This window comes from Myiozetetes cayanensis, unplaced genomic scaffold (genome assembly GCF_022539395.1).
Source record: "Myiozetetes cayanensis isolate MyiCay16 unplaced genomic scaffold, myiCay2020 scf2-11, whole genome shotgun sequence".
In the NCBI taxonomy this organism is placed as follows: Eukaryota; Metazoa; Chordata; class Aves; order Passeriformes; family Tyrannidae; genus Myiozetetes; species Myiozetetes cayanensis.
Genome location: NW_026087411.1, coordinates 80,382,949 through 80,409,465, shown reverse-complemented (window position 1 = coordinate 80,409,465; position 26,517 = coordinate 80,382,949). Strand labels below are relative to the sequence as shown.

The window sequence follows — 26,517 nt, the reverse complement described above, 5'->3', positions numbered from 1 at the left end:
ACAGCTGAAGTGTGCTTTATCTTCTGAAGTGCTCCCCAAACCTTGCTACCTTTCTTCCTACATGTATCTGGCATATTCTGGATGTTACTGGAAGGTGTGCTGCCTAGAATGGCTGTCAGGAATGTTTGCCAGAGGGATCATAGAATCACAGAATAGATTGGATTGGAAAAGACCTCCAAGATCATCGAGTCCAACCCCTGATCCAACTCCAAGTACTAGATCATGGCACTAAGGGCCACGTCCAATCTCTGTTTAAAAACCTCCAGGGATGGTGAATCCACCACCTCTCTGGGCAGGCCGTTCCAATGCTTGACTACCCTCTCTGTAAAGAATTTCTTCCTAACATCTAACCTAAACCTCCCCTGGCAGAGCTTGAGCCCATGTCCCCTTGTCCTATTGTTGGTTGCCTGGGAGAAGAGACCAACCCCCACCAGGCTATAACCTCCCTTCAGGTAGCTGAAGAGAGTGATGAGGTCACCTCTAAGCCTTCTCTTCTCCATCACTGCCTGCTTTTCTGGTCCAGTATTCTAAACAGTAGGTAGAAGTTACTTCCTGGCAAGTGTAAAGCCATACGAATAATTAGCATCCGAAGGCTTTCCTTTTTTTTACCTTACCTGGATTTGTAACAAGGTTGGGACAGCATGGGAACATAGGAATGAATGTAAAATCTAGATTCGGGGAGATGAAGGGAGATGGTTTTGTGGTATGTGCATCAGATCTTTAACTCTTGGAAGCCACCCTGCCTATTTAATGCTTTTGTCCGGATTCAAGATTCTAATCATCTCCTAAGGAAGGTTCATATACTGCAAAGAGGATGCATGTGCTTTTTAAGTAAAACTAATACCATATAATTTTAACTTCAATTTGCTAACTACCAGGATGCATAATTAGACTGTTACTTTAGTAATGTTTTCAAAATTACTGGCTTTGGACTTATCTCTTCAAAAATAGTAAGCAATGTATTTGGCTTGTAAATTCATGAAAGGTGCTCTTCTTGAAGACTTGTATTTAAATATGTCTTGATATGCCCAAAGAAATGATATACTTTTTTTGTTATTGTCTTTTCTGTTTTACAGTTATGATTGGTTCCAAACAGATAGTTTGATCACCGTTGTCATATATACTAAGCAGAAGGTAAGTGTATTTTATGAAAAGGAGAATTACAAAATCCAATTGTGATCTAGCTTGAATTCTGGGAGAACTGTATAAAAATTGTTATTTTTTTTTCCCTTGACTATGAAAGGATATGAATGCAGAGTTGGTGATAGTTGACTGTCAAGACAAACAATTAAGGGGGGAGATCATCATGGATGACTACTCATATCTTGTAGAAGTTGGTAGGTATTGTAATTTTGCAGGTCATTCTACTTTATTCAGACCCTCTCATTAGACCATATGCATTTTACATGTACTGTTTAATATTTTAATCCTTTTTCATTTAAGATGATTAAAGTACCTTGATGTAAATGAATTACATTGTGTATCAACTCACATCTTCATTTGTTAAATACGTACTAAATGTTTTACATGGGGACTAAAGTGAAGTAAGAAATCGATTTTAAAGTTGTGTACAATTTTTCTTCAAGTGTGTTTTTTATGGTTATTAAAATGGTCTTATTCAGAAGTACAAGTGCAATAATTCACATAAATGAAGATTAGTAGCTTTATATGAGCCATTGTTAAAAGTAATGGGAAAAATGGTGCCTTTATGTATGAGGCCTGTAGAAGTCATGAGTAAAATTTCAAGGCCAATAAAGATACATAGGTTTCTAGGCTCATTAGTTCACTCAGTATTCTTAGACTTACAGTGTAGGTGTGTACATACGTGTGTGTGTGTGTGTGTGTGTGTATATATGATGACTGGAATATAATTTTATTATTGCTTGACACAGAATTTGTTTGTCTTTATTTCAGACTTGGCTCATGCAGTTTCAGAAGAAGTGGCTGGTAATTTCTGTCTCTTGCAGCACTTCTGTATCTTTTCTAGGACAGTCCAATAGGAGTTGAACTTCAGTAATCCTTGTGGGTCCCTTCCAAGTCATGATATTCTGTCATTCTAATATCAGAATGTGGAACTTCAGTTTGTTTTTCTGACTCTTTGGATACTTTACAGTTTTACTTACCACCAGGTCCTGACACAGTCAATCAAACCATGCCATAACCCTGAATAGTTTTTTCTTTTTAATTATGGCATTTGGTCCTGTGAAAGTAGTAAGCTGATAGTGCTCTGATCCCTCTGAATATGACTAAATGTTATAACAGTTAGAAGTTAGTTCTGTTGTGTATTTGAAAACTGTTCTTTTCTGAGACTGTGATTTTCTTGTATTTAATTGTTCATTCAAACGACCTTGAAAAGAAAGTATTAGGTATTGATAGTTACCAATTTCCAGTACACGAGGAGTCTGAGTTCATGAGCATTTTTCTTGACCAGATAGGCTGTGAAGCTGTCCTAGTTCCACAGTCTATTTAGCCAATAAAGTGTATTAGTTATGCATATTAAATTAGTGCATGTTGTTTTAATTGCACTCTAAAACATTATAGAGTAATAACTAGAAGTATATTTAATTTGATATTTTAATTTAATGAATTAACTACCTGTGTCTTGAGAAATTTCTCCTAAATTCTTCTAAAAGTTAGTTATAACTGAGTGATTTTTTTTTTACAAAGTGTAACTAAAAGTAACAATGTGAAACCTTTTCTCTTTTAGTAAATATTGCTGAAAAAATAGGAAAAGTAGAGATTATCTTAAAGAAAAAGGATAACATTCATTGGAAAATGCTGGGACAGCCCTGGGGATGTCATAATACATTTATCAAACGCACAGACAGAGGTAAGCAATTTCGTGGCCAAGTTACCAACTGTTTTCTGACTTCTTGGACCTTGTTAGTCATTTGGTTTCTTTCAGGATTTTCTGTTTCTGTAGTTGTACCTTCATTTCTTTCATGATTGATGTCTGATCTTGTTGAAAACTACCTTTCAGGAGTTCTCCTTGAAAGGGTTCAACTTAGAGGTGTTTTTTTTCTTTGCTTTGGTTTGTTGGTTTGTTTAGTCCCACACTGGAGATGATGGTCTTTCAGGTTTGTAGAAAGACTGGAAGAACTTAATAATGTAAGGTGAAGACTGCCTGAGTCTTGTTCCACCTCATGGCTACCTGTGCGCTTTCCTTTCTGTGAATATGAGGGACAGTGCATAGATTTGCATCAATCATTATGGAAGTAACTGTAGTGAAGGATCAAAACCCTTCACTTCCAATGGTTTCTACAGATACAGTAACATCTTTCAACATTATGTTGTTCCAGCACACTGCATCTTTGTAGTTTGATCTATTGTATTCAAGGCACGTGTAGGTATTAAAGCCAGCTCTGAATAATCTGATGTGTCTGCAAGAAGCAGTAGATGTTATGTATGAGTTTACTTTGTGGTAACAGAATAGTGTGAACTTGATGCAGCACCAAAATATATTATAGTGATCAGTGGGGTTTTGGATCTTTTCACCTAAATTAAAAATTTCTGCACAATTACATTATGTAATATAAACACTGATATTATTGCAAGTTGCCCAGCTTCTCAAAAGCCTTCTTGCCCTCTGTCTAATAATGCTCAGAAATGGACTGTTTGGTATTAGTCTGCCTATTATGTGTGAAAGCAAAGCTGTACATTTTTTAAGAGCTAATCACATGTTGATCCCCATGTTGTACATCTCATACTACCTCTGTTATGCTACGTGGGCCTTCAAAGTTGAGATTACTGTGGTATAAAAAGGAAGACTGCATAAAAGCACATCTCTCTAACAACCTTTAGCTTACGTAGAATGTAATTTTCCTTATGAGAGTTTCAGAAACTGTTTTCGTCCACTTTAGTATTAGATTTTTCTTTAGTATTAGATTTTTTTTTCTTTAGATTTTTAATCCTCTGTATTTAAGGGCTTACAGACTGATCTAATATGTTGTCCCCTGTCCATTGCTCATTTCCTCCTGCCTTACTGCTTTCCAAAAAAAAAGAGAAAATAATATAAAAGAACAAGAGCCATAGAATAGGGTGACTTTGCAAATGAGGAAGGTGTGGATGATTGGATGCAATTGACAAAAATGCATTTGAGCATTTATAACCAATACTTTCTAGATTATTTATTTTGCATTTTTTTTCCTAGGAAGTCAATCTCCAACGTAATATTTGTCCTGTAATGCAGAGGACTGTTATAAGGTATAAAATACCTTTTATATAATTTATATAAATTATAAGGTATAAGATATTTTATATAATTTATAATATACTTTATTATGTATCAGTGACTGAGTTCACATCAGCTTAAATTGAATCTTCAGAAAACTTAAATTAAAGAGCTTGCTGAGCCTAGGTTTCTTCAGTTCCCTGATTAAAAAGGTGATGAATCTACCAAATAAAGTGGTATATATGGCTCTTTAATCCCTGCTCCAGAAACTTTTATTCTGCAGTTTTTTAATTTTAAAACCTCCAAATTTAAAATTGAGGATGCCAGAGGGTTTATAGAAGAAGAATGCTCAAGCCTATGTGTCTTTCCTTCATTCCAATCCTGTGCTTTCATCTCAGCCATAAAATCTACATGTTGTAGGCTTCTGTTTATTCAGTCTAGTGTTAATTAGACAGTCTCCTTTTCTGCTTAGAATTGTGCTCCCTTATACTAAATTGCAGAATTTTCATTTTTGCTTCCGCTTCTGTGGAAGCAAAATAATGTTATGGGTGAAGAAACTCTGACTCCTGACTGTTTTATAGAAAATTGTTGTCTTAACTCCAAGGCTGGGTTGCTGCTGGGAGTGATGGGCAGCCACCTTCCTTCAGCTGTATGGTCTAATCTCCATTAGGTTGGCACTAATAATACTTGAGGCTCTGTAATGAAATAACCTGAACAAAACAAGGATTAACATTCAGCTGGCTGATGGACACCGTTGGGTGATACATGCTTGCTGGAAGTGGGTTGGAAACCTTCCACTTGAAATGGAGGGGCAGCAGAGGGATTCGGCTTTTATACTTCAAAACTCTCTGTTCCAAGTGAGTAGGCTGATGTTGCTGCTTTAGCATACCTAGCATTATGACTAACAAGTAAGAAATAAGGATTGTCTTTGAAGTTTTGTCATTAAAGAAAAGCAAAAAACGTAATTCAAGGAAAAATGCTTAAATTAAACTCCCTTTTATGACAAGGAAGGAACAGTAGGCAAAAGGCTGATACTCTCCAAAGGTATCATTATCTGTGCAGCGGTTTTGTTAGTAAAATCAAATTTGTATGCCTATGAATCAGTGTGCTGCAGTTCTTGATTATAGCAAAGGAAGAAGTTCAGTCTGAAGAGTAATGTCTCTGCCCTGTGATAATACTGGGTTTTTGTGGCAAAGCTTTGCTAGCAGGGGGCTGCAGGAGTGCTTCTCTGAGATCAGGAGCTGTGATGCTGGCACTCGATGTCTGCAGAAAACTTGATCAAAGCTAACCTCGTCCCTAATTACTTTCTCCACCTTGAAAATTAAGATTTGCTGTTGGACACTTCATTGTGCTCCAAAATTGAGAGAAGAGTACCTTTTGTTTATGTATAGTAGCAAATCATGTGTCTTTGGTATCTGGCAGTTAACTTGGCTTCATGGGCTGATGAAAGCAACTGTTCAGCTTCAGCTTGCTACGAGGGGTTGGTGTTCTCTTATTGAAAGGTTTTTCTGCATTGCCACTTGTTTTTTCTTGTGGGTCCAGATTTTATTGGAACCACTGTGTTCTAGTTTTGGCAGGGATAGAGTTAGGGTTAAACCACAACACACTGATAATGAACTAATTTTAGTTAATACAGCAAAGGCTACAAACAAAACTAGAAGTTTACTTAGACCTAGGCAGGTCTCTGTTTTTAAAGGTGAGATTGAGTGAATCGGGATAAAAGTTCTGTATGGGAAATTAAAAAGAAAAACAGGAAGGTAAAGGTTATTTATTTGGAAAAGGCTGGAAAAGGTAAAAAAAATTTCAGGAAACAGTTAATGAATCATTTTTTTTACCTTCTCTCTCTCCACTCCCAAATATCTGTAAGAGTATTAGCTGATCAGTATTATGGGCTATTGTAGTGGGTTTCTGTGGCTGGGTTTTGGTAGTGTGTGGGTGGGGGCTACAGAGGTGGCTTCTATTAAAAGCTGCTAGAAGTTTCCCCTGTCTGGTGGAGCCAATGCCAGCCGGCTCCAGGAGAGGCTTCCTGCTACTGGCCAAGGCCGAGCCAGTCAGGAGTGATAGTAACAGCTTCGTGATAACATATTTAAGAACAGAAAGTTATTGTGCAGTAAAAACTTCCAGACAGAGAAGAGTGGAGTGAGAACATGGGAACAACGCAGACCCAAGATCAGTGCAGAAGGAGAGGAAGGAGCTGCTCCAGGTGCCAGAGCTGAGGTCCCTGCAGCCCATGGTGCAGACCATGGTGGAGCAGCTGTGCCCCTGCAGCCCATGGAGGAGCAGGTGTGTATGGAAGGAGGCTGTGATCCATGGGAGACCTAAGATGGATCAGAGTCCTGCCGGGGACCTGCATACTGTGAAGAAAGGAGATCACGATGGAGCAGGTTTCTCCTGGGTAGGACTTGTGGCCCCTGTGGGGGACCCACACCAGTACAGCTCATTTGTGAAGGACTGCACCCCATGGGACGGCCTCATGATGGAGAGGTCTGTGAAGGACTGTCTCATAGGAGAAGGACTCCTCTCCCTTAGCAGCAGAAACAACAACTGACCATAACCCCCTTTCCCCATCCCCCTGCACTGCTGGGGAGGAGGAGGGAGGACATGGAAGGAAGGAGGGGTGGGGGCAAGGTGTTTTTAGATTATTTTACTTCTCACTCTTTTGCTCTGATCCTGTTAGTAATAAATTTAATTAGTGTCCCCACTTTGAGTCTGTTTTGCCTGTGATGGTGATCAGTAAGTGACCTCTCCCAGCTCTTATCTCAGCTCGTGAATCCTTCACTTTTTTTTTTTAATTCTCTGTCTAGTTGCAGAGGGGGAGTGAGAGAGCGACTCTAGTGAGTACCTGGTGTCCAGCCAGGGTCAACCCACTACAGCTGTATTACCAACTTCACACATCCAGAACTGCCAGCAACCTCGGCATATTTATTTGTGTACTGTAGTTTGCAATCTTTCTGTGTATTATTTTTCAAATTGCAAAAATCTTTTTAATAATATTTATTTAGCAGGAGAGATGCTGGTGTTCTGCTTTACTTCAAGATTGGTATGAAATGGAATTATTGAATTTAATTTTTTCAGGGCTTTAGGCATTCTTTTTGATTCATCTGAAATGTTTGCTCAATCAAAGTAAGGAATTTGTAGGATGTTAAAGGAAAGGTGTGAGAAAATCTTAATAAAGAAAGATTTATTCCATGTCAGGGGCTTTACATTGTGTCTGTGCAGGCATTTTTAGTGGATAAACTCATTAATAGATATTGGAATAATTTAAGAAAATGACTGTACGCAGAAAAATGCCACGGCCATCCACTGTAGTAGATGGCCACGGCCAGCCACGGCAATACTGGTATGTAAGGAACTTTATGCTAATTTAGTCCATGCACAAATTGCATGTGCAGCTGAGATTTCCTGATCTGTTTTAGTATATTTCAGGCATAACTGCATGTATTTAGATGACTGTTGACTGTTCTAGCAGAGTTTATTTATACCCTTGGAAATAAAGTCAATTAGAAGTGTGGCTGAGCTAGAACATATTGTTTAAATCCTTAACTTTTAAACAATTGGTGGATAAATATGGTTGGTTTGAAAGCTGTCCTCTGTTTAAAATTATTTGGTTTCTGTTGTGGTTGAATTGACAGGCAATCCTGCACTTATTGAAGAAGGGAATGTTAATAGTGATGGCTGTTCCTTCAGGCAGGAATTGACTGCACTGTCACAGAGCACTCTGTAACTATTCTCCAGCAAACTCTTTAACTGTGTTTTTAATGAGGAGTATCTGGAAAGAGCAAAATGTTTGGGGTGATAATCCTGGAATAAGGAAACTGCAGTACAGATTAATTAATTGGAAAATGCTAATTCATTAGGTAAAATTACTGAAGTACTCAAAGTGATCCTTAAATGACTCTTGGGGAACACTGGGGAAGGAGAGTGGACAGGCTAGCTTACTGAGAACCCCTCTAACCTTTTTTGGTTGATGGTTGGTTTTGGTGTTTTGTTTTGGGTTTGTTGTTTGTTGTTTTTTTTTTTTTTTTTTTAAGTCCAGCAATCAGTGTCTGCTTGTGAATTGTAGTCCCAGGTAAGGATAAAGATCAGCCAGGCTTACTGACTTGCTTACTGACTTGACAGGCTTACTGACTCTGGTGCTCTTGGAAGTCAGAGCAAGGAAGCAATGGCAGTGGTTGCTTGAGCTGCAGCAATGCCTATAATTTCCTTTACATTTGATCTTGTATTTAGGGAGACTTCACTGGAAAATTGCATAAACCTTCTGTCAGGTAAGACTCACTTAAGAAGAGTCATTTTGTTGACTCAAGAAAGAATTTTGAAGGACATCAGGATTTAAGCCATGTACGTAAAATGAAATTAACATCTTCACACATTAGTAACAGCGTGTTTACTGTCACAAGTTACCTCCTTATTTTCCATGCATAATTTCCAGGAGTGTCTGCTCTGTGATCTTGCCAGACACAGTGGTTATGTTTCGCATTTTCCAGTCAGTGGGAACTTCACCAGAGTGCCACCACTTGTCAATAGGATGGACAGTGGCTAGCCACTTCCTCTGCGAGTTCCCTCAAAATCCACAGATGCATCTTGTCAGGTTCCATGGACTTGTACACCTTCAGGTTTCTTAGATAGCCTTGAACCTGATCTCCTATAATAGCTGGTACTTCCTTGTCTTGCCTCTGCTTTCCTAATATCTAACCTAAATTTCCCCTCCTTCAGTTTGTATCCATTATTCCTCGTCCTATCGTTTCATCAGTTCCTGACAAAGAGTCCCTCTCTGGCTTCCCTGTAGGGCCCCTTCTATATTATAGTTGAGAGTTGAGAAATACCTTCCTGTATTTAGCATTTGTTGTGAAATTAACCTTTGTAAGCATTTTTTATTTCCAGAAGGAAAGCATCCATGCCCTTTTTTCTTTGAAATACTTCTTCCTTGCTGCTTCATCCCTACTTAATGTTCTTCAGTCTCTGGCTGTAATCAACAAGCACATAGCCCTCTACTTTGTTGTGCTTTCAAATCGTATCTTAAACCCTGAAGTGCTGTAATGATGCAGATTACAGAGCTCAGGATGGCTTCTTAGTTATAATGGGTGCAGGGCTGGCCAGCATTACACTGAGTGGTTTGATACAGAGGTCGTTCCCAGCATAAATGATGGGTTATTACCCGTGTTGTAAGAGAGGAAGTCTGAAATGCAAACCTTACATAGTGCTTTTATTTATTTTAAAATGCTTTCTTTTTTCAGTTACCTTTTACCAGACATGTAGTTGATGCACAGGTTGAAAAGTACTGTATTTGAAACCAATGTCCTCGCCCCCAAAACAGCTGTGTTAACAAAATTTATGCTGTACATAAGACTTTGCAGTTGATTTAAGAAAGCATGTGAACATATAACTGGAGTTCATAATTCCTAGTTAGCCAAAAGGCACCAATTCATGTCTAAGATATTTATTCATAATGCTGAAGTGTTTGTTGCCTGTGTAAGCACAGATGTTCGTTTCATTTTATGTCATGTATAAGCATTTAAGTATTGGAATTGTGTACCTGAAAAATTGTGCAAAGCTGTATCAGAAATTCTTCTTGTGCAAATAACAGTCAAAGTGCAACACTATGGGGTAGTCAGGCCAGTAAATATCTGAGATGCTGGGTGGGTTTGGATAGTCTGTTGCTAAGGGCTGTGGTGCTCTCCTGGCTTATGTTTTGTTTGCATTACACCAGCTGGTTTTGGTCTGCACACGTGTACTCCTGCTGTAGTTGCATGGTGAATTCAGTGCAGGTGCAGTGCAGTACAAGGGGTTCTGTTTTCTGCTAGTTTTTGGTGCTTTTCTTCTTCTTCACAGTCATTGCTGATAACTCAGAGGCCTAAAGTAAGGCTGTAAATGAGTCCTTAGTCCAAACTTGTATAAATAATTGTAAGTAATTATACAAGAAGCATCTATATTGTTTATATAACTGTACATAGTGAAATACATACATTTCTCTATCTCTTATTGGAAGATATATAAGAAACAAAAGACAGCTTGAGACTTAACTAACAAGTAAAATCATATTTTTAGAACTGTTCTACAGAAAATGCAAGTTGGTTTCTAAGACAGAAGTTACCCATGACACCAAGCTCTTCTGCTTAATGTTGCCTAAGGGCACACATCTCCGTGTTCCCACTGGACAACATGTTTACCTCAAACAAACTATTACAGGTAAGAAAAATTGAGAATGTAGTAATGGATTCCTTTTCGTAGTCTTGAGAAGAATGCCAAGTCCATGGCCAGTAATCCCCTAGTTGTAGTTAGAAAGTCTCTGCTTCCAGGATCACAATCAGTGCTTAATAATGAACTGACTGGATTAATATTGATGGAAAGCTAACTATTGAGGTGGCTGGCATTTACTGTTGACCTTTTTGGCTCTACTTTCAACTCTCTCTTTAGAACATTCTCCTGAAGTAGTGCTGTTGATCTTTGAAGGGGGAAAACTTACTGTGTATGTGTTACATACCATTAGTCAGTTCCTTTTAATTTTTTGAAATGAGGAGGGTGTTGTATTACAATTTTGCCTTTTCTTCCCCTTCTTCTAAGGGATTTATAGTAGTCATGGTAGCACTACTTTATACTCCAGTTGCACAATATTAATGATAACATGAAGCTGCGAGACTAATGTATCTTGAAAAGTGTGTTAATGTGCTATTCTTCAAAATTTTGTTAAAAGGTGGACTTCAGGAAATGGAAGGCCAAACAAATATCTGGTTTATTTTTTTTAAAGTACTTTCTAAAATTTGTATATTAATGGTTATATTGGTCACTGTACTTGGATTGCAGTATGCATGGTAGAGAGATTTCTCAAAAGAATTTTTAAATATCCATTAATTGAGAACTGTTTGCTTTCTCCTGCCTAATTCTTTGCTGGTGTCCAGCTCTTGTGACCTTTCTTTCTGTCATTACACAACAGATTTTTGAAATGATACTGCAAGAAAGTATAACTGTGGAGTACTAAAACTCTGCTGTTTAAATTTAGAAAAAAATCAAATTCTGTTATTTGAAAATTAATGAAATTGTTTAGATTTTCATGTTCTTTGGGGATGACTCAAGATCTTTTAATCCAGTGTTCTTAATTGCTAGATAGCACAGAAATAACTTATTGTGCAGTGGCCTGAAATTTTTAATTGGAGGTAGAAGGCTTCCAATTCTGGTGCAGTGGAAAGTAATATACTTGCCTAAAAGCATGAGATGGTGTTATTTTTATGGGATATACAGATTATTTATTTACTTTTTGTTTATTTTGGTATCTGTTTGTAGTAACTGGATGTAGAGTGCTTTTCATATTATTTCAGCTGTCTTTTGGCCTACTCTCTAGGGACAGAGGCAGTAAAACCATACACACCTGTATTGCCTTTTTTGCCATTGGATTTCCAAGAAACATCTCACCATGATGGTGTGCATATATATTTAATGATTAAAATTTATTCCTGTGGGCTGTTCACACAGGCACTTGACCACCTACAAATTGGTAAGTATATGTTGGGTTTTTTTGTGTTTGCCTTGTCTTTAAAGATTCACTGTCTGACCATTTTGATGTTCTTACTGTTTGCCTACTTATACATTGGGACATATTTATAACTTTTTTTAAACCTTGGTTTCCATTCCCTAAATGTACAGGCTTATCCTCACTGTGACTAGGAGTTGTCCATTGCATAAAGCTCTCCTGACTGATCTGTGTGGACTGTATCCCACATTAGAGTTGATCACTTTGATGTCAGATGCTCTGAGAACACGTTCTTTTAGTTTCACATGAAGAAAGCTAGGTCTGTTTTATGGGACTTAGGATGCACTCCCTTTTTCACTTCAGATACAGAGGTAGATTTTTAATATTGACTTTGCAAATGTTTGTGTACTCATATCTTGTAAAATCCACCAAGAAAAAACATTTTGATTTTATGTCTCTTAACAAGAGTGATTCTTATGTGAAGTGTATAGTAACTTTCTGAAAGGAACTTTAATACTACAAAGATGAAGGCAATATGAAATGGCCTTTAAAAAATCAGAATACTAATTAACTTGTTTTCTTCTACTTAATGTTTACCTTTTTCTTTTCTCATTTTTTTTTTAAATAAAGGAGACTATATTTCTGTCAGCAATCCTGAAGGCAACTTCAAGAAGTCGCAAGTTCAATCTTCAGAAGATCTCATTTTATTGGCAGGAGGCACAGGCTTCACACCAATGGTTAAACTGCTGAATTTTGCTCTGACTGAAGTTAGTTGTCTCAGGTATGTACAATTCTTATGATTTAACCCAAGTTAGAAGGAAGAAACATAATGGTCAAGCCTCAGTGTTAATAAAACAACTAACAAAATAAAAGGGTATGAAAGCATTTTTCTTCAACTGGCATACCAAGTTGAAGCTGGCATGCTTAAGGGAAGAGTGTCAGAAGCTTAGGCAACTGGCACATATTTGGTTATTACCTATCCTCAACGTAATGGGCCGATCTGCATTTTGGATTTTAGTTGTGGTACAAATGAGCTCACTGATAAAGACTTTGAGGAGGTTTTTTTTTAAATAGCTTTCCATTTGAGTGTCTCTTTTTAGTACTGAAATATTTAAATGTAGGTGCTGTTCCTGAGAAGGGCTACAACTGTTTGCTTACAACCTCTCTCTGATATATTTGAATATTGTTAGCATATTGTTTTCACCTGCTAAGTGACAGTAGCACATTGTTACTGGATGAGTTCCAGTTTTGAAAAAAGTGCCACTTCTATAAGCAGAGCATTAAGTGTTATTCAAATGCATGGAAAGGTGTGCATTGGATATGCATTCTATACTCTCCTTGTAAAATATACAGAAGAAAACATTACTTGTTCTTGGTAAGGGAACAGGTTGTTATGTCCTTCAGAACCCCGGAAGCATTACTTCTGCTTTTGAAACAGCATAGAGAGAGGTTAATTGGACACTAATCTTCATACTAAAGCTAAAAACAATGAGATGTACTGCAGAAGTTTGTTTCTAAAAAAACAAATCTCTAAATTGAGACACTATTCTTATATTGTTCATATTTCAGCAGTGACATATAATCCTGTTTTGTGAACAGAGAGATTGTGTACTGTCTGGCTCTTACAAAGTGTCCTGTATTGTCAGTAGCAAATAGCAAGTGGCTGGCTGGCTTTGCCAATCCAAAGGGTAAATCAATCATCTGACAAAATGCTTGGGAAGCAAATTTTTAACACTTTTCAGCACGTTTTCTTATGGGAATTCAATGTTAGTTTAGGATGCAGCAGCATCTGTTTTCTTACTGGTCAATTCCATAGTAAACAAATTTTTCCTTCTTGCTGTGGAGGCTTGTTAGGTGAATGACTTGACCTGGTACAGGTTCTGGTTATGTGCAGACACTTAATCATTTGTTTTGCTGACTGTTCCAGGCGATTTAGTTTCTTGACCTTATATGTGCTCTTTAACCATTAATTTCTTTTTTGGGAAAAGATTACAAGAGTGTCTTTAATATATGTATGTTTATCTGTATGAGATACATGTATATATAAACAACATAAGTATACTTTGCATAGAATTATCTTATTTAGCAAAGTAACTGTTGTCCTAAGCTTGGATTACACTTGCTAGAACACAAATTGCAGAAAGCTGAGGAATAATCTGTACAGTGATTGACTTGTCACCTGAGGGTGCCAAAGCAACCTCTGTCTGGAGTGCAGGGCGAGTGCTGTGGAACTTCTGGAGCTGCATTGTGAGTGCTGGAGAATCTGCAGTTTCCCTAGGCAGCATCTGCTGTTATGTAATGGGCTGGGATCAATGGATTTTCATTCTTGCTGTCTAGTCAAAGTTTCCCTATTATCTCTTAAATCTGCTATTTCTTGCCTACAGTAAATGGGGAAAACAATTTGTTCTCTTCCTACCTGCATTATCCTTTTGTGCATGAAGTCATAATGACTTGTTTCCTCTCTTACAGGCCAAATTGTATTTGGCCAAAGTATTAATTAAAAAAGAATAGCAGTCCTCTAGGCTTCCTTCTTAAGATGAGGGTTTTTTACTCCTTTTTTACTGATGGTGTATAACTGCAGACAGTTATCAGTTAATGGATACATTCCTTTAAGAAGGCACTAAACACTAGATGGAGGGCTAATGCTCTTCTCAAGTATAGGATGCTTGTAGTCTATTATTGGTTCTCCTTGATAGTTGTATCTTCCCTTGTCTCCAGCTTTTCATTCCTAAATTACCACTCTATCCTCATATTCACTTTTAATATACTATCCCACTTTCATCATCATTCTTGTTTGGAAGGTGATTTTGTAACTTTCTACCTCCTCTTCTTCCTAAAATCCTTTTTAAGGATCTCTAACTCCTCTCTGTACAGCTTTCTATAGGACCTCACATACCATTTTTTTTTTAGTTTATTAAAATCTGCATCCCTTGAAGTAGCTTCCAGTATGCTAGTTTCACCCTATTTCCTTCCAAAGGGCTGATGAACTTTCTAATTTGTTATCTAAACTTTTGTCAGCATTCTCTCAACCTACTTTTCTTTACTGGTGGGGATCATATCTCTTCATTTTAGCTGGGTTTTCTGTTCTCTTGATAGTGCCGAGTACTGAGTAGCACTGCAGCAGATATATTTGTCTACACTGGGGAGCATCAGTAAGGGTGTCTCAAATAACCAATTTGTACCTGTGTACCCAATGAACAAAATGCATGACTTTTCTATGCACTTTCTACTGACTTTTTCCCCACCTGTGTAACACTCGATGCTGTGGTGCACTGTGCCAGCATTTAGAGTGCTGCATTCTTTCTTGTAGTGAGCTTTATTTTCCGGGTTTTCAGAGGACCCCAGTGAGGATACAGTGTGGCTGATGTGGGGCTGTTTTGTTTTATACCAGGCAAGTTTTCCAAAGCTTGTTCACTGTATCTCATTTTGAGTTGCAGTGCATCTGGGACTTGTTTCTCTCAGTAACACTACAGGTGATGTGTATGATACACAACATATGTATTTTATATGTTTATGAGTTTTTATATTTTGACAGCAGAAAATTAAACGTTTCTCAAATACAATATGATCCCTTTTCTTTGGCATTTGATGTAGCCTATAAGAGTTTTCCTAGTATTTTGAAGTGCTTGCAAGGGGAAAAAGGTCAGTAATCAGAAAAATGTGGTTTTTTCAGTCTGGGAGAACATGGGCTTCTAAACTGCAGTTGAAGAACAGCTGGAGATCATGAACTCTCTGCAGAAGCCCTAGCATACGTGAAAGATGTGTGAAAGATTGCTCTCTGCAAAGTATAGACCAAGAGGTGATAGGAATTAATAGTTCCTGTGCAGCATCACGTAAACATACTGTGTAGCACTAGTCTCTTGGAATCAAGCTTGGCTTGTAAATGGGACACTGGGTAGTGAGAGTGCTGTGTTGTGGAACTAGAATTGCAGGGCTGTGTGATGTGCAAGGTCAGCAAGCTTTGCTGACAGGTACCCTTGTGGTTCTGCATGCATCCCAGTGCTCTGTCTTCCTGCAAGTAGGGCACCAAACTTATTGCTTCTGACAGCACAGCAATGTACTCTCTCTGTGCAGAGCTGTGCCTGAGTAGAAAAAGCAAGCCCTCTGGGATTCATTCAGGAACTACTTGCATTTAATAGTACATCATCTGTTTTACGTGTTGGTGTGGCCTCACCTAGAATATTGTGTGTGGTTTTGGGCACCCCAATATAAGAAAGAGATTAAGCTCTTAAAGAGCATCCAATGAAGGGCAGCAAAGATGGTGAGGAGCCTTGAGGAGAAGCTGTATGAGGAGCAGCTGAGGTCACTTGGTCTGTTCAGCCTGGAGAAGAGGAGATTGAGGGGAGACATCATTGCAATCTACAACTTCCTCATGAAGGGAAGAGGAGGGGTAGGCACTGATCTCTTCTTTGTGGTGATCAGTGACAGGACCCAAGGGAATGGCCTGAGGTTGTGTCAGGAAAGATTTACACTGGATATTAGGAAATGGTTCTTCACCCACAAGGTGGTTGGGTACTGGGGAAGCGGTCACAGCACCCAACCCTGATGGAGTTCAAGAAGCATTTGGATGACACTGTCACACACATGCTGTGACACTTGGGAATGGTCCCATGCAGGGCTAAGGGTTGGACTCGATCCTTGTGGGTCCCTTCCAACTTGGCATATTCTTTGATTCTGTGATATAACTGATATAACCAATCAGTTTTCCACAGTGTTTTAGTCTGTCACTAGCAATAAAGGAGAAGGTAGGTTTGTGTGGCTTCATCAAATGGTAAATTCTGTTTTGTAATGTTAGTCTGTGTTTTACCTCCACTGTAGTATAAAAATCTGAAGAGTTAATGGCACTGACCTTAATGACAAAACATTTATTTTTATGTGAACTATCTGGCAAATATAACACTTGTAAAACTAGCTTTCCAGGCAAATAGTTTTTATAAGTCAACTGAGTAGAGTAAGATGACCTCATACAGAGCTGTAGTTAGCTTTGAAGTTATGAGTTAATTTTCTCCACTGTGTTAACATTTCATCTTTATGAAATTAACATTGACATAACCTTCCTAATTCCAGTTTCACCTCTACAAGCTGGTGTGTATAATATTAAGAAGGTGTACAGAGTTCATATACCAGCTAATAATTGTAATGCTCAAGGAATGAGAAACCATTAGATAAAACTTGACAAGTTTTGTTGTCATTTCAGTCAGGTCGTAGTAACTTTAAGAGACTTTGTTTTTCTTAGGACAGTGGTTCCTGAACTAGAGGGTGCAAATGCAGACAGGGTTATGGGATTTAGAAGAAAGGCCACTAGTCCAACAGACTTTCAGTTACACCAAGAAAGAAATTATATTGAGTTAGTGGCAAAAAGATGTGAGAATTGCGGAGTTGCAAAAAAACAAAGAAATAAAAAATGTAAGTAAAAGGTTTCTGTATGATACAATAAGTTCTGATTGTTTAACGTGTTTCAAATACAGAAACAGTCTGCAGTTAATTTTTTTGTTTTTTTTAAGGACAGTGAAGCTGATCTTCTTCAACAAAACAGAAGATGACATACTTTGGAGAAACCAACTAGAGCAATTAGCGCTTAAAGATGAAAGGTATTTAAAAGTCTTGTGGAGAACAACTTGAACCATCTCAGTCTATAGGAGAACAAGTCTTGGAGCTTAGGCTAACTGTACAGCTTTGTCACAAGGACAGATTCTGATTCCATAAGTTCTTAGCTAAAGATATAATGGGACTTAGGGAGTGGAAGGAGTTGTATTGGTCACAGATGCTTAGCAGAGGTTATGTCATTATGTTCCGTAGGTTCCCAGAGGAAGCCAGGGATTTCATTGGACAGTGTTTAGTAGATGGTTATTGGATAGTTATATGTTAGATGAGGTGATTTTAAAGACTGAGAAGTCTTTTGATGGTGAAGAAGATTTGCCTTAGCCTTAACAATAGAAAACACAGATATGCAAAGAGAGGCATAGAAGTGATAGAGGATAGTGTACCCCAGGAGCAACATTCTGAAAAGTCTTTTTGGTGTCACTTGTTGGGAAAATACTTATGTAGAAATTCAAAGTTTAAATAGGCTTGTTACTTTCATTTTTCTTTACTAGTTGTTGGATTTTTCCCTCAGTTACATATTAATTTTGGATTAAAATGCACTAGTACCCATGTAATGTCAGCTTAATTTAGCTGGCCATAGTTCTGTCAGGAGACACAGGATTGTCCCCTTACCTTTTAATTTCAGTTCCCTTGCTGTTATCACTAGATAAATTGTCACTGCTTAGATTTTACATGATGAAAAGTATGTTTTCTTTATGCTTACCTAATTCCTAATTGAATTGTTTCTTGGTTGAAACCACTTGTTCCTTCACAACACTGAAGTGAAAAATCAATATTATTTCATACCTTGTGATGTCTGGCACATTCGAAGCTTCATAGTCTAGACACTGTGCAAATTTACAGTAAAAACCTTTTCTCCCTTTCAGTAAGAGCCTCAGATATACAAGTGCTTGTTTTTTACTGAATTACTATTCAGTTAGTGAGTTTTTGAAACCACTTATAATACTTCCTCATTAATGAAATTGTGCTGACATTTTCACAGTAAAATCTGTGCTGTAGTATCTTAATTGGTCCCAGCTGGTTTCTTTGTTGTTGTTGTTGGGGCTTTGGTGTTGGTTGGTTGGTTATCACCTTTTTTTGATAGGTGAAATATGCAGTTACAATTTTTAACATTGAAAGATTTGGTTAAATAATTAAATATACAGTATTAGAGGTAATTTGAGTGGGTTGATTGATAAGAACAACTAAATATCTCTCAGATCTGACACTGCAGTGGGGAGCTGAGCAGAACAGGAAAGTAATTACAGTGTCATGTAATGACACCATGTAAAGTCATCAGTGTCTTGATCAATAGCATTTTGTCTAGCAGACTTCTAATCAGAGGCAATATTTATGAAATATTCTTCTGCTTACCAGGTTTGAGGTTCAATTCATTCTTTCACAACCAACAAAGGACTGGGTAGGTAAACAGGGGAAGATTTCTTCACCTCTTCTCTCTGAGTTTGTGAAAAGAAGCAGAAAGGACTCCAAAGTGCTTATCTGCATCTGTGGTCCAACACCTTTTACAGAACAAGGAGTACAGTGAGTATTTTGAATGATGAACTAAAAAGCAAAGACTTTCAAAAAATTTTATCAGCTAATCAGCTGTAGTGTTTCTGATTTGGTAGCCTTTCAAAAATGGCCTTACATTTTCTGCTTTGCAAGAAAACTTTAAAAATGTTCTAAGATATAAACAAAAAAAAAGGGATGTTAAAAAAAAGAATTTAAAGAAATTACTTGACATCATACTTGAGGAATATGTTTATATTTAGTGTGTAGCTAAGTAAGTATCAGAAATATGTAAGTTTCATGAGTTCTAGTAAGTTGTACAGAACTTTGTAAGAGCATATCTTTCATAGTGACTGGTCTTCCCCAAGGGTTTAAATGCTGCTTTTAATCTGATGTTCATAGAAAAGTTGCTGTAATAGGAAATAAACTTTCTGTGTTGGTGTTAGCTTGACAAATTAAGTTATGGAAGTAAAGTTGAAAGCAGTTGTTCTATACAAGCATTTCTCTTGTTTATTTTTTTTAATTAATGCATTTATTTATGTCTGCACCTAATACTTTTCTTGTTTTATGTGCATATTTAGAGATAAAACGTCCTCTAACTTTCTCTTGCCCATCTCCAAAATATTGAACCAATATGACATCATTTGAATTTCTGCAGTACTACTGAAGTCAAGGTGGATTTAATGGAGGGTGGAATTGGCCAATAATAATGCTGCCTCTTGAGAAATCTGAGATAATTCAAGTGATGTCTGTATTAATTTTTAGAAATTGCTTTCAGGATCCAAAATGTTAATGTAGTATATCTGAGCTCCTTGGCTTTGTTTCCTAAATATATTTGCAGAGGTTAATGTCATTGTGCATGTTTGAATAAAAACAAGATGGTTGCTGATCTCTGTCTGTGGTGGGTTTTGAGTTCCAACTATTAATATTACCAATTTGATTTGTGACTTTCAGGTGTATGAAGGATCTTGGATACTCCCAAGAAGAGATACATGCTTTTACTGCATAAACCTGTATGAGGATATCAATGTTTGTTTGTATAATTCAGTGTTATTTATTTATCTTCATGAATTTAAATAAGTGAGAAGCAATTTTGTAAGACTTGAAATTTCATTCTTGGTACCAAACTATTTCTCGGAAGAATTATATCTTTGAAAAAAAATTTATACTGTGTTTTATCTTCTTTTTGTAAATATTTTTGCAATGCTTAAGTCATCCAGGGTATTAATTTATTGTAGAGGCAAGCAAAAAATTATAGTATACATTACATAAGATATTTCATGTTGTTGGTTTATGAGAATTCTTAAATTTATGAAAAGCTCTGATTTAGGTTTTGACTTGATAAAGCTTATTATTTCTTACTGTAAAATGTCCTAAGAGCAATACTGTCTGAAATTAAATATTGCACTGTAACTCAGGTAACTGGTCATTGAAAAATGTTCTTTTTCGTCTAATGTCCCTATTTGATTTGCAAGTGATCCAGATAAATGTTTGGCTTTGTAAACAAAGAATAAAAGTACCTTTGGTAAAATATAAAATTTACATCAAATAATAAAAAAATAATAATTTTATATTACTTTCTGCATTTCTGTAATTTTTCTTGTATTTTCAGTTTATAATGTCATACAGAAAGGTTTCCACAAGCTTAGTACACCATCTGAGAACTCAAAAGAGACACAGAGTCTTGGTCTCCCACAAAACTTCCCATGTAAACTCACTGGTATTGGACAACCCTTGTTGTCAGACATTCTGAGCGAAAAACCAGCTTAAACCCCACAGATACCAGGGTCAGGACCATAGAAATATATAAAAATATTTGACAGGTTGCATTAGTATTAGATGAGGTTATTTTATTTAAATCATTTGTTTAAATAATTTACTGCATTACTAAAAGTGTACTATCATGAGAAAATAATCTGCTGTCTAATAGCAGTTCGGATAAAAAAGCAGTAATGCAGCTCTTCCCCTTCTAAATGTCAGTAATATCTGTGGGCATTGTTTTGTATGAAATCCAATACTCTTTATGTCTTCCTGTTGTGCTGAATGGGTATTTCTTCCTCCTAAGCAGCCAGCTTGTAGCTGTGGCTACAAGCTTTCTTGAATAAGAAAAATGCTTTAGTGTTTTAGTAACCTTTAAAAAGGTTAAATAGCTATCTGACAGTGAATGGCTATGCTAAACTGAACTGTCATCGCTTCAGTACCCCGTGTTTATTGAACTTGAAGTTAAAAAAGGATCTGAGTGTCAGTCATTGCCTATAGGAAACAAGTTCACAGAATCATTAAGGGTGGAAAAGACCTCCAGCATCTTCGAGTCCAACCTGTGACCAGTGCCCACCTTGTCACCCAATCCAGAGTATGGAGTGCCGTGTACAGCTGTTCTTTGGACACCTCCAAGGATAGAGACTCCACCACCTCCCTGGGCAGCCCCTTCCATTGCCTGACAACCCTTTCAGTGAAGATATTTTCCCAGTACTCAACCTAAACCTCCCATGGCACAACTTGAAGCAGTCTTCCTCTCATCCTGTTCCTTGTTCCTGGGAGCAGAGCCTGAGCCCCACCTGGCTCCACCTTCCTGTCAGGGAGTTGCAGAGAGTGAGAAGGTCTCCCCTGAGCCTCCTTTTCTCCATGCTGAGCCCTCCCAGCTCACTCAGCTGCTCCAGCCCCTTTCCCAGCTCTGTTTCCTTCCCTGGACACTGTGCAGCCCCTCAACATCTCTCTTGCAGTGAGGGCCCAGGACTGGACACAGCATTTGAGGTGGTACCTCAGCAGTGCCCAGCACTGACACGGCATTAAATCACAATCTCTCATTCTTCTCTTGCAGATAGATCTGTAAGCTGGCTCTTGCAGCTGCATGATGTGGAAAAAGGAGAATATTTTTCATTCCACCTACAGTCTTCATTGCTTTGACTTTGTCAAGGATGATATCCCTATGGGGATTCCTTCTAGACTGCTCCATGGTCTTTTAGCATGGAATTCTATTTTTTCAATTGAGAAAATACCTGTTTAAGTATCTTTTCGCAACAATTGAAATCCAGATCACATTCAAGACAGTAGTTGAGAGCAATAATAATTTGATGTCTGTAGTGGAGTTAAGTGGAGGGACACTCTTTTCCAAGTTCCAAAGTGGACTTTCTGCTGAGATGAGCAGAGCTGCTTGTTTCCCCCAGGGCAGGCTCTCAAAATTTCAGGCACTTCGAGGATTTTTCAGATGTAATTTAGGATTAATTGTCACACTTCTAAAAGCCTCTCATTTCCTTTAAAGTTTTGAATAGATCTGTTATTACTCATAACTTGCTTTGCCACAAGTAGCTTAGCAACAAGTGGTCATTTGACCTTACTTCAACTTTCTAATCTGCGTATGATACAATTTGTTAAAAATGCCTGGAGTGTATCTTTAAGTTTTACTTATATTGTTCTAACTATTAGAAGACTTGTTGAAGTTATAAAGACTTGTTGCAGATTATAAATTTTATAATACATTCCTAGAATGATGGACACCAGGCTGAGCAGCTAAAATCAAGACTCATTTATTGTAGAATCATAGAATCAGCTGGGTTGGAAAAGACCTCTGAGATCATCAAGTCCAACCCTTGGGAGCTGGGAGTGTTTAGCCTGGTGAAAAGGAGGCTGAGGGGAGACCTTATCACTCTCTACAACTACCTAAAAGGAGGTTGTAGCCAGGTGGGAGTCAATCTCTTCTCCCAAGTAACCAGCAACAGGATGAGAGGACATAGTCTCAAGCTGTGCCAAGGGAGGTTCTGGTTAAACATCAGAAAGAATTTCGTCATGGAAAGGGTTGTTAAGCATTTGAATGGACTGGCCAGGGAGGTGGTAGAGTCACCGTCCCTGAAGTGATCAAGAAATGACAGCATCAGTGCCATGGTTTAGTTGATGAGGTGGTGATCAGTTAAAGGTTGGACTTGATGATTTTAGAGGTCTTTTCCAACTTAAATGATTCTGTGATTACTACAACTGTTCTGTGTTCATGTGTGAGTTCATGTTTATAAGGTATATCACAAAGCATAAGGTATATCACAAAGCAGCTTGTGTGACTTATAAAACATGCCAGAGAAATAAAGTACTTAAAATCTTCAGATGAGTGCTTCCAGCACATTTCTTCAACCAACTATTCCGGGCTTAGATGAATATCAGCATGTGTTTTACACACAAAACAATTATCTCTGATCATATAAGCACTAACTTATGGCTCATTTTTTTTAACTTTGTAGGATGATGTTGAAAGTACCATGACTGCTTTTGTCAAGTTGAGATACTTTCCTGTTCTTTCATCCATACACATTATTACATGTTTAAAAGTTATGAGGCAAGGGGTAAAATGATAGAAAAAAAAAAAAAAATTAAACACCTTACAGTGCAGAGTTTTGCCTGCCAATTTCAATCTCCCCGGAGCAGGGTTTAGCTTGAAAGTTAGCTGTCTAAAATGAGGTGCCTGAAGCTGAGCTACTTTTCTGAGCTCCCTTTGTAATCACTAGAATTCAAATCAGCATAACCTGTCTGAGGGCTGGTTCAGCTGTGCTGAGGTGTGGGATTCAGGGTGCCTAGGGCCATTCGAGATGTTCACCTATCCACAGTATCTTTCTTGTTTTTTGGTTGGTTTGTTGGTTTTTCCTTCAGTTCACGCCTGTCAGACAATGTTTGCTATACATCTGAAGCCCAGTTCACTGCCTAAATCTCCTATCTTGCTGTTTAGGTCTTTGATCGCTGGTGATGTAATGCAACAATATCTGACTGGAGCTGAAGTAGAGATTTTTCCAAATGTCTGGAAAAATCCTTTGCATTTTACATCGTTGGCTGTATCCTTTGGAGTCTTTCTGTGACAATAGCTACAAAGTGCTGTGAAAGCAGGTGTAGCTTTTAATTTATTTTCATTGTCTTCAAGTTTTTCCTGTATATTTTTATTTTTATTACATGTTTATTTTTATTACATGTATATGCCCTCCTAAAGGATTAATAGTGTTATGATGTTCCTGATATTACTTTAAGTGGTCTTGTTAAAATAACTGTTATCACACAGTCATCAGCAAGAATAATCCTGCTTCATTTTATTCCTTTCTACAGATATTTAAATCTACTTGTAGGAGGGGTTATGTCATTTTCTAGGTCAGTCTGAAGAAATTTGGATTGAAAAAAACCCCAAATTCTCTGTATCCCTGCCCTTTCAACTTCTTGAGAAGATATAAATATTAAAGTTGCCAATCACTGAGAGAAAAAAACCTCAATTTATATTTTTGCAGAGCTGTCTTGGAGTCTGTGATCAGTGGCTTAACACTCCAGTCAGAGTCCAAATTTACTCAGTCATGAGCCAGAGTAAATATTCCCTGGCTGTTTTGCCATACAGTCACATGCGTATGCAACACAGATTCTCTTAGTTAACTACCTGCCTTTCATTCTTTGATTCTCCTGTTATTGGACAAATTTCATGTTTTGCCAGCTGAAGTTTCAGGGCAGGTCTGGGTGCTTAGTTCCTATGGAAACAGACTAATGTCTTCACACAAACTGGACATGCTGAGTTGCTGTGGCAACACAGGTAAGAAATTCTGGTAGGTGTAGAAAATGTTGAGTCTGTGCTGACTGCTAAGTCTGAGCATCTGGCATCTGCCAGGAGCTGGTGCTGAATGGCCCAGAAGGGAGTGGAGAGCACTCTAGGATGCAAATGATGGCCTTAAGCCTTTAAAACAGCAGAATTTCCCTCCCAGCTTGCATATCATTCTGCATTTAACCACAAGAAATGCACTTGCCTTGTGCGTTGTGTAGCTTCCCAGGGGATATACAGATTCTGTTATTGACGATTGAGCTTGTAGAGGTCAAAGAGGAATGTCTGGTTTTTGTCACCAACTTGCAAATGTTTCTAATTGAAATGTACCGGCTGGCAATCCTATCTATATTTGCGTCTGGAGACAGAAAACAGGGTCCTGTTGGAAATATTTTCTCCTATTTGAAATAAGGAATGCATTTCAAATGCATTGAGAAGAGACAAGGAAGATCTAGTCATTGTGGATTTAAAAGCAAGTAAAACGAAGTTTGAATCACAGAAGATAAAAAGATACGTATATATTCACATGGCAGAAAATGGGGTGTGGGAAAGGGACTTGAGATAATGTGATAGAGGGATAACTAACTTCATGCTGCTTGAATTGACTAAACTGTTGGTCATGCAAGAGAAACTTTTACCGATGTATATTTAAAGACAGGTGTGTTAGTTAAAGCACAGTATGATATGATCTTTCTCCTCACTAAGTCAGAAGTGGTGTCTGGCTCATTCCCAAAAAAGAGGAAGAATGGTTGCTAAACCAATTGACCAGATCAGGATGGGTAGAAGGGGGTCATCTTGCTTCCCCTTCAGACCTTGTTGATCTCTGCTCTGAACCGTGTCCCTCTTGATCAAACAAAGGTGAGTGCAGAACACAAACTTTGAACATCAGCTCCAAAAGAGATGAAGAGGAGACAAACCATTTTAGAGAAGGGTTGTCTGTTTCAGTTAAAGTTGTGAAAACTACACCCTGAGTGGTGATCATTGCAAGAAAAGTGTTCCAGGGAGGTTCTGTTTTGATGAATGCTCCAAAATGGCAATACATGAGATGTGAGTGACAGCTCTAAATGTAGGCTGTTTGGGTGATGAAAAGAAATTATGTCCAGGAAGGTAATAATCTAGTGGCTTCTGTTCACTATAAAATGAAAAAAAGCCTTTATGTTTTGAATGATCCATTCAGATCTAAATGCTCTTAGCCTACTGTAAGGGAAAAGAAAGAAGTGTATATACAATGTAACTGTGTTAAATTTTTGGAGGAAGACTTCTAAAAATTAGGAACCTGGAGGTAGGTACCTAAATACAGGGGCATGAAAACTAAGTCTTAGAGGCAGAAAGAGCAGTTGAGCTCCTCAGTGCCCAGCAGTGTGAGCATGTGTTATTGTCATGTGTGTCTTAAGGAAGACTCCTACCTTCTCCTGCCTCCACAGCAGGCTGAACCACTGTTGAAAATTGCATCCAGTGCCTCTGATAGCTCAGACTGTTTGGAGCAGTGGAATATCCTAAATATCACACTCACTGAGAGTTTTACGTAAGGTAGTTTTCACCTGCCACCTCCCCTTAGCCATTCAACAAGATGCGTGAATAAAAGTAGAGCAGATTCTTTGTGGCAGGCATGTTTTAAGTCCAAAAAGGGCTTAAGTAACCATCTTAAATCCATCTATTATCCCCTCAAGATTCTACATCATTCCTCCCAGGAAGAATAAGTTTAATAACAGGATTTTGGTGCACTAGTCAAATGAACAATGTTCTTTTTTGGTGCAGAGATTCCTGTGAAATTATTTTCCTGCAAAGAATACTCAGTAGTGAAATCTTAAATAACAAGTTTCCTGGGTAAGTCGTACTAATATGCAGAGATTCCTCTGCATACATTGAAACCAGTGAAACAATTTTAATGATATCTTCCCTGCTGTTTTTTCACAAACTTTAGAAAACCTACCAGCAAAGCTTCAGAGTTTACATGCTGAATTACTCCCATGTCCTCTTCTTGAGAAACAACCAAGGACTTGACCAGCCCTCCCAAGCTTGCATCCTGGAAACCACTCAGCTCAGTGTAGGCTGCTTTGTCTCTGTTCAGGCACTTAATGTGAGGGATACTGGTACTATAGGACTGGTACTCTACTAGCTTTGGACTTTGTGAATATGGTAAAGATGGACCCTGCCAAAATGTTTTTGCAAACTTTATACCGTTTACCTAATACTAAGTAACAAAATCTAGGGGATTTCAGTAGTAGGATTTCT

General features: G+C 37.9%; 2 protein-coding genes across 4 annotated transcripts in view; both read left to right on the top strand.

Annotated features, from left to right (window-relative positions):
• The window catches only part of LOC126639550 (cytochrome b5 reductase 4), a 33,948-nt gene extending 13,654 nt beyond the window's left edge, over positions 1–20,294 (top strand). For both annotated transcript variants that reach the window (XM_050314438.1, XM_050314439.1), the window contains 10 exons: positions 1,077–1,134; positions 1,244–1,337; positions 1,915–1,947; positions 2,708–2,830; positions 10,217–10,357; positions 11,508–11,660; positions 12,267–12,417; positions 17,141–17,227; positions 18,597–18,761; positions 19,683–20,294. In XM_050314438.1, the coding sequence (XP_050170395.1) occupies positions 1,077–1,134; positions 1,244–1,337; positions 1,915–1,947; positions 2,708–2,830; positions 10,217–10,357; positions 11,508–11,660; positions 12,267–12,417; positions 17,141–17,227; positions 18,597–18,761; positions 19,683–19,737 (1,060 nt within the window). In that variant the 3' untranslated portion in view covers positions 19,738–20,294. The remainder of the gene's footprint in view (positions 1–1,076; positions 1,135–1,243; positions 1,338–1,914; positions 1,948–2,707; positions 2,831–10,216; positions 10,358–11,507; positions 11,661–12,266; positions 12,418–17,140; positions 17,228–18,596; positions 18,762–19,682) is intronic.
• Positions 20,295–24,182: 3,888 nt separating this feature from the next.
• Positions 24,183–26,517, top strand: part of MRAP2 (melanocortin 2 receptor accessory protein 2) — a 41,579-nt gene continuing 39,244 nt past the window's right edge. Inside the window, exon 1 of one of the 2 annotated variants that reach the window (XM_050314454.1) lies at positions 24,183–24,276. Coding sequence is in view for 1 of the 2 variants with exons in the window: in XM_050314450.1 (XP_050170407.1) it covers positions 24,231–24,276 (46 nt within the window). In the remaining variant the exon portion in view is untranslated. The remainder of the gene's footprint in view (positions 24,277–26,517) is intronic. The other variant, XM_050314450.1, reaches the window with a different exon arrangement.